This window comes from Alexandromys fortis, unplaced genomic scaffold, assembly GCF_014885135.2.
Source record: "Alexandromys fortis isolate MF-2015 unplaced genomic scaffold, M_Fortis_MF-2015_v1.1 scaffold_1, whole genome shotgun sequence".
NCBI lineage: Eukaryota > Metazoa > Chordata > Mammalia > Rodentia > Cricetidae > Alexandromys > Alexandromys fortis.
Window position 1 is genome coordinate 24,059,761 of NW_026067927.1, and position 7,769 is coordinate 24,067,529.

At 44.9% G+C, this 7,769-nt stretch overlaps 2 protein-coding genes across 2 annotated transcripts; one reads left to right on the plus strand and one right to left on the minus strand.

Annotated features, from left to right (window-relative positions):
- Positions 1 to 1,269: 1,269 nt before the first annotated feature.
- On the minus strand, positions 1,270 to 1,925 carry LOC126502506 (40S ribosomal protein SA-like). The gene has a single exon (XM_050143549.1). It carries the CDS (start codon positions 1,834 to 1,836, stop codon positions 1,270 to 1,272), a length of 567 nt encoding a protein of 188 aa, XP_049999506.1. The 5' UTR covers positions 1,837 to 1,925.
- LOC126502507 (40S ribosomal protein SA-like) lies at positions 1,871 to 2,374 on the plus strand (the record flags this gene model as incomplete). The annotated part of the gene is made up of 1 exon (XM_050143551.1): positions 1,871 to 2,374. A coding segment is annotated over one exon (429 nt), but the record flags the coding sequence as incomplete, so codon positions are not given.
- Positions 2,375 to 7,769: the final 5,395 nt, after the last annotated feature.

Consider the following 7,769-nt stretch of genomic DNA (forward strand, 5'->3'; position numbering starts at 1 on the left):
CAGGGAGAGTCCCAGGAGCCCCACAGGCAAACCCATGTGGAAGGTGTATCGGTAACTCTTCTCAGGAGGCTGTGTTAAATGGGTACCACTCAGCCTGGCGAACTTGGCCTGCAGCCCTGTAGGGACCCTTCAGACTCAGTGGGTCAGAGAAGTTGCTCTTTGATTGGGTATGGTATGCAATAGCCCCAACCAGAGGGCTGGAGAGGTTTTGTGGGTAAAATGCTTGATTCACAAGCATGAGGACCCAGATTTGGGTCACCAGCACCCATGTAAAAATCTGGACAGGTGTGTGCGTGCACACACACACACATTACCCCAATCCAGGAAAACTATCAAATGTCTACAATGAAAACTTTGCAAGAAGGAAGAATGATAAATGTAGAGAAATACAAGGTACCTGACAAAGTGCTGGGTGCTATACGGTTTGGAGCAAGTTTTAGTGGCACGGGAAGTACAGCTGTAAGCCTTACTTCTTAGAATGTCTCCTCTGCTCTTGAAGCTGTCTAGAATTTTCTAAATCACCCAGAGACTGCTGCTGTTGCTCTACCTATGTATCCACAGGGCTCATTTCTGGGCCCCCAAATGACTTTCAGTGACCTTAATTGCATCTTTGTCACGGCATCACCTTGGGGCTTCCAGAATCCATCTGCTCCGAGCACCAGAAGAACCTTGGAATTAGCTGCCTCACCCCCACCTCAGCACAGCCCTACCTAATGACTAACAGGTGTGGAGGATGCAGACGCTCTCTCTCCTCCATCTCCATAATTCTGAGGCCTGGCTTTCCATGCCTTCCTAGAAATCTGCTCCTCAAGTCAGCACCTGCTGATAGCTGTCTAGACGGCATCCTCATCCAATTCACCCACCTCAAAGTGATTTTCCGTTTCCCCAGAGTTTCCCAATCCTCTTGGTGTTTTTGTTTGTTTGTTTTATCATTGTTTTTGAGACAGGGTCTCCCTATGGAACACTGGCTGACCTGGAACTTACTGTGTAGATCAGGCTGGCTCTGAACTCACAGAGAGCCACCTGCCTCTGCCTCAAGAGTGCTAGAATGAAAGGCGCGGGCCACCACCGCCAGCTAACCAATTTCTAAATCTACTGCACACACTTAACCTTTATCAGAGAAGTGTGCTGGCGCCAACCCAGCGGGGACCGCATTCATAATTGCAGTTTAACTTAATTAAGGGCAATTAGTTAAATTTGTAAGCACTATTTACATTAGCAAAAGAAGATTGTTTGAAGAATTCGCCAATAATCTAGTAGATGACTTCATCAACTGGGACCAAGGGCGGGCACGCGCATTCCTAGCTGCTTGTGAGCAGGCTCAAAGCCCCCGCTTTGAGATAAAGAACACGGGATGGCGATGTCCACACAGCGCAGAGCTGAGTCTGTGTTACACAGGGCAATGGTGGGCAGGTTCACGTAAGACGCCTCTGTGAGGGGCTGGTGGTCAGCCCTGGGATCGGTCACCACTAGAAGCCTTGGCTCCCTGAAGGCTGCCTGGATCTGGTTAGTGAAGGTCCCTGGGGTGAAACGGCCAGCAATTGGAGTGGCTCCTGTGGCGGCAGCAAACTTCAGCACGGCTCGCTGCCCAGTGTTCCTGGAGGAGATGACGCTGACATCAGCAGGGTTCTCGATGGCAACAATAGCCCGAGCTGCAAGCAGCAGCTTCTCCCAGGTCCTCTTCAGGTTGATGCTGCAGATGCCATCACTTTTCCTTTTGTAGATATACTGCTCCATCTGAAAGTCGAGGTTGGTGCCACCTAAGTGGGTGCCTGCAGCGAGGAATTTGAGGACATCCTCCTCCTTCATCTGCAGGACATCAAGGGCTCCGGACATTGTGTAAGTTTCCCTTTAAGTTACGTCGGGAACCAGGAACAACGCCGTATGGACCCGTCCCGGGGCAGCGCGGAAAGCTCATTCAGTGGGCCTGATGTGGTGGATGCTGGCCCGGGAAGTACTCCGCATGCGTGGCACTATCTCCCGTGAGCACCCATGGGAGGTTATGCCTGATCTTTACTTCTACAGAGACCCAGAGGAGATTGAGAAGGAAGAACAGGGTGCTGCTGAGAAGGCCGTGACCAAGGAGGAGTTTCAGGGCGAATGGACTGCACCAGCTCCTGAGTTCACTGCTGCTCAGCCAGAAGTGGCTGACTGGTCTGAGGGGGTGCAGGTGCCCTCGGTGCCCATCCAGCAGTTCCCTACTGAAGACTGGAGTGCCCAGCCAACCACTGAGGATTGGTCAGCAGCTCCCACAGCGCAGGCCACCGAGTGGGTTGGAGCCACCACTGAGTGGTCCTGAGCTCCTCTGCAGACACCTGAGCAAAGGGAAAAAAGGTGGAAGGAAAATAAAGTTCCTACAAACTGTCAAAAAAAAAAAAAAGATAAAGAACAAATCGACAATGGGTAGAAAACCCTTGTCCGCAGACAGCCTGCATGTTCGCTCACCAGCTCCCCGGGGAGAGCGGGCACTTGGCTCTTCCAGGCCTCGCGGTATTTTGGTGTGTATTTCTGCAACAGTACATACCAAGCTGTGTCATAATTTATTTGTTTCTGTGTGTGTCCCCAAGATTACAGTCTAAGGTCCCAGAAGCCTGGGACCCGGTTCCTTTGCCTCTGTCAGCTCTGCATCACACTCTAATCTTGGCACGTCAGTGGCCATGATACCTAGTTGTCAACAAAGCACAGGAACGGATGACTGGGTAAAGAGACATCTGTCCTGTCCAATAGACTCAGTGTCCTGCTGGCAGAAATGACTTTATATTAGCTGTCAAAACTCCTCCTGGGCTATGCAGAGGCTCTGGCAACCCCTTGGCTGTTAGTGTTGAACACTCAGCGTGTAAACGAGTGAATGAATGAATTGGTGAATAAATGAGAGGCAGACGTGTGACAGCCCCAGACTGTTTTTGAGCAAGGGCTATCAAAGGTGGCTTGTCTTCTGCTGCCTGCCGGTGGGATGGAGCTGAGCCCGGCTGTCAGTTTTGTAAATATAAAAGCCAACAGTTAGTCATTAACTTGTATCATACCAATTCCAGTTAATCAGCCCAGCTCCTTAGCACAATTTCCCAGCCTGCCTCTTCATCCACATTTTGAATATTTTTTTTTTTTTTGCTTTGGCTTCACGTGGAAACATGGTGAACCAATCCTATTATTGCCATAGGGGTGCTTGTCCACTCAGTCCATGGCACACCTAGGGGTACAGTCATTCAACCATCTTAACCAGGGGCAGACATTCCTTAGCCTGTTGTCCCTTAGGGCCCGCACTTTGTTCTTGTAAATAAAGATTTACTGAAACACAGCTGTCTCTTTTTGGTGATCTGCTATTGCTTTCACGCTCGTCATCTGTAATGGTGGGACAGGGGGACAGAGAACTTCTGCGTGTAAAGGTACAGGTATTAATTATCTGGTCCTTTGTGGGAAAGGAAGTTGCTGATCCCTTTTCCAGAGGAAGCATGACAGGAAGGAAACCCACACCACGCCGTCATGTATTCACGTGTGCAAAGGTCTACCATGTACCTGTTTAAAATGAATACACCATGTGTTATTCCTCCAGCTGCCCTGGAGGAAGAACTGTAGAAACAGTCCTGCTGACAAGATGGCAGAGGTATGCAGGATAATTGATGCGAGCGAACCTAACGCCATATCTAGTGATTGTGTATTTTATTCCTAATAAGAAAATATTCATAGAACATTTGTTTGATCATCCTCTGTATTGTTCATTCGCTCTCTAGGGTGATTCTTCTATAGCTAACTCTCCTTAGCTGGAAAACACTGGAACCGTGTGGTGCCTGAACCCCACATGCCTCCCCTGTAACCTGCAGACTCAGTGGTACTCTATCATACTACTGTACTCCTAGCTCTCCCTGTAAGGGCCACATGCTTCTCAACAGTAAAACGGCACTTCTCGTCAGCTAACATGGGGATTAAATGAGATAATTAGTAGCTGGAAAAAGGACTGTATTTAATGTAATTAGGGTTTTTGAGGTACTCTGCTAAGTGCTTTCAGCTTGCATTATCTCATTTGGCTCTCCCCAAGCACAGCAAATGCTGCCCCGACTTGAGAGCTGAGGCGGAGATATACAGGGACCTCGTCTCTTCCTTCAGCAAGCATTTGAGTTATTTGTTTATTTCATTGGCAAATAAGGGAGTTTTGCATGGTAGTTCTTGCCCATAATCCTAGCACTTAGGAGGCCAAATAGGAGGATTATGCGTTCCAGGCTATCCTGAGCTACCCTTCTTCAGGTAAATAAATAAATCTGATGAAAAGACAATGTTTTGAAATACATATTTATGGTGTAATGAATGGCTAAATCAAGCTATTTAACATAGGGGCTACCTTCATTTATCAATTATTTATGACAACTACACTAAAAATTCTATTCGGACAGCAAATTTCAAGCATACAGTACATTCTGAACCCATCTCTCCTATGTCTCCCACTTGCTTATGGAGACACTGTAATCACGTACTCACCGACTCCTGTCCACGCTCTCACCCCATATCCTGGCCACTCCTAGTCTGCATCACATAGGAACCGTAGCTGGACTCCCTTACTCTGTTGAGATTGGTTCTGGGATTCCTCGGGTAAATAGAACCATGCAACATTCCTGGATTTCTGCCCTCTTATTCCACCTACCACAGCATCCTCCAGGTTCAGACAGATGATAGCATCCCCGTCATCCTCGTCAAGATCTGAGCACATCCTGGTTTAATTTACTTTGGGTATGTAGGTCCCTAGTCCTAGCAGGATCATTTGGGAGATCTGTTTTTGTTTTTGTTTTTTAATGTATTCTCTAAAAGCTCACCCCACCAGTGTGTAAAAGTCCCATTTTCTCCTCCACCAATGTTTGTTACCTATTTTAATTTATATGTATGTAAGTGCGCCATGAGCGTGCATGAGCCCAGTGAAGCCAGAAGATGCCATCATATCTCCTAGAGCTGGAGCTCCAGGCGGCTGTGAGCTGCCCAGCGTATGTGTTAGGAGCCAGACTTGGATGCTGTGGATAAGTAGCAAGTGCTTTAAATCACTGAGAACTTTCTAGCCCCTAAGTTGTTGTATTTTAATCTAAAAAGATAAAACAATATCAAAAGATACTAATCGTTCTAACAGGTATGCTTTCATTTATTTTTTCAAATATTTGTTTTATTTTACTTATGTGTAATATTTGAGTGGTGGTGACAGGAGATCCAGTATGAGGTATAGGGTTCCAAAAGCCTGTAAGAGAGTCAGAGACAGCCCCTGTTCCCAGTGTTCCTAACCTGATCCCCCGAGTCATTTTGATTTTTTATTCCCCTGATGGCTAAGGGTGTTGAACATTTCCTTAAGTATTTCTCAGCCATTTGAGACTGATTCTTCTATTGAGAATTCTCTGTTTAGATCTATACCCCAGTTTTAAATGGAACCATTTGGGTTTTTTTCATGTCTAGTTTCTTGATCTCTATATATTTTGGAAATTATCCCTCTGTCAGATATTGGATTGGTGAAGATCTTTTCCCTTTTGCCGTTTTGTCCGATTGACGGTGCCCTTTGACTTACAGAAACTTTTCAGTTTCATGAGGTCCCATTTATTAATTGTTGATCTTTGTGCCTGTGCTGAACAGCGTGTATCACTGTTCAGTTCGGGGAGCTGTCTCCTGTGCCAGTGTGTTCAAGGCTATTCCCCACTTTCTTTTCTAGCAGGTTCACTGTATCTGCCTTGATCAACTTGGACTTGAGTTTTGCACAAGGTGATAGATACAGATCTATGTGCATTCATCTATGTGTCCAACACCATTTTTTTTTTGAAGATTTTTTTTCCCATTTTAGATTTCTGGCTTCTTTATCAAAAGTCAGGTGTTCACAGGTATGGGGATTTATGTCAGGGTCTTTGATTCAATTACATTGACCCACCTGTCTGTTTTTATGCCAACACCATGCTGATTTTATTGCTATGGCTGTGTGATAGAGCTTGAAATCGGGGACGGTGATATCTCTGCAAGTTCTTTTATTGGACAGGATTGTTGTTTTTTTTGTTTTTCCACACGAAGTTTGAGCACTGTTCTTTCAAGGTCTGTAAGGAGTTGTGTTGCGATTTTCATGGGGATTATGTTAAATCTGTAGATTGATTTTGATAAAATGGCCATTTTTACTATGTTAATTCACCTGATCCATGAACATGGGAGATCTGTCCGCCTTTTGATATCTGCTCCAATTTCTTTTTTCAAAGACTTGAAGTTCTTCTTGCACAGGTCTTTCATTTGCTTGATTTGAGTCACCCACATATTATGTGTGGCTATTGTAAAGGGTATTATTTCCCTAATTTCCTTCTCAGCCCATTTATCATTTGTATATGAGGGGGTTAATAATTTTTTTAATTAATCTGGTATCCAGGCACTTCACTGAAGATAGAATTTTTGGGGTCGCTTGTGTACACTATCATATCATCTACTAATAACGATACTTTGACTTCTTCCTTTTCAGTCTGTATCCACTTGATCTCCTTTAGTTGTCTTATTGCTTCAAGTATTCTCTACTGAATGTGGAGAGTGGGCAACCTTGTCTTGATCTTGATTTTAGTGGAATTGCTTTGAGTTTCTCTCCATTTAATTTGACGCTGGCACTCGGCTTGTTGTATATTGCTTTTATTATGTTTAGGTGTGTTCCTTATATCCCTGATCTTTCCAAGTTTTTTATTATGAAGGGGTATTGGATTTTGTCCAAGGATTTTTCAGCATCTAGTGAGATGATCAAGTGTTTATTTTTTCTTTCACTTTGTTTATATGGTAGGTTACCTTGACAGATTTTTGTATGTTGAAACATCTTTGCATCTCTGCGATGAAGCCTGAAGTACACACTTTTTACTGCTGAGCATCTTTTCAGCAGACAGTTGTGAACTCTGGTGATTTTAATCTTCGCTTCCTGGATAGTTAGTGATATTGAACACACAAATACACACACACACACACACACACACATATATATATAAAACATATACAAAGACATGTATGTATATTGAACAAATATATAATATATATCAAACACGTGCTATTTGTCTATTTGGGTGTCTCCTTTTAAGATGTGTCCATTTACCTAGTATTTAGACGTCATAGCCACAGTAGTTAGGCAAGAAGAAATGTGTCAGAACGGAGGACATCTAGCACTCCTGTAGATGGGGGACCTTATACATGCATAAAACCATATATACCAACCCAAACTTTTCAAGATGGTGGTTTCCCAGCAGGGAAGCCCTCAGCAGCATTCAGTCCAAGCTCTCTCCCTTTTAGAACCTGGAGCCTTCATCCTGCCCTCAGGGCTCCTCTTCCATCCTTCCTGGTAGAGATCAGTGTTTCTCTTTCACGGCACAGATCTCTTTGACAGTTACTGCTTCCTGGATCCTGCCTATCTGGAATACCAAACGCACTCTAACTCTTTTCATTGCCGAACAACAGGCACATTTTCCAGATCCTTCGGCTCCATTCATTTGCTCTCTCACTGTAGCTGGGTGAGAGCGGCAGCCATGCCGCCTCATGAATGCTGTTCTAGCTTGAGGTTTTCCTCCACCAAGCCATCCCATTACCTCCTGATATCGGTCTCACTCCAATTCTCAGGACATGGACAGAGTGCAGCCAGAGTAGATTATCAAAGGGACAGCCATTAGCCCAGTTCCCGATAGAGCCCTTGTTCCCTTCTGAAACCTTATGAGCTGGGCCACCACTATCTGTGTTTCTCTGGATAATCTGTTCTTCAAGAGGCCTACTTGATGTTTGTTTCTTTAAAAAGTTCCTGTCAAGTT

Bases quoted from the DNA above. Each gene is read 5' to 3' on its own strand.
- LOC126502506 (XM_050143549.1), bottom strand. From the start codon at position 1,836: ATGTCCGGAGCCCTTGATGTCCTGCAGATGAAGGAGGAGGATGTCCTC.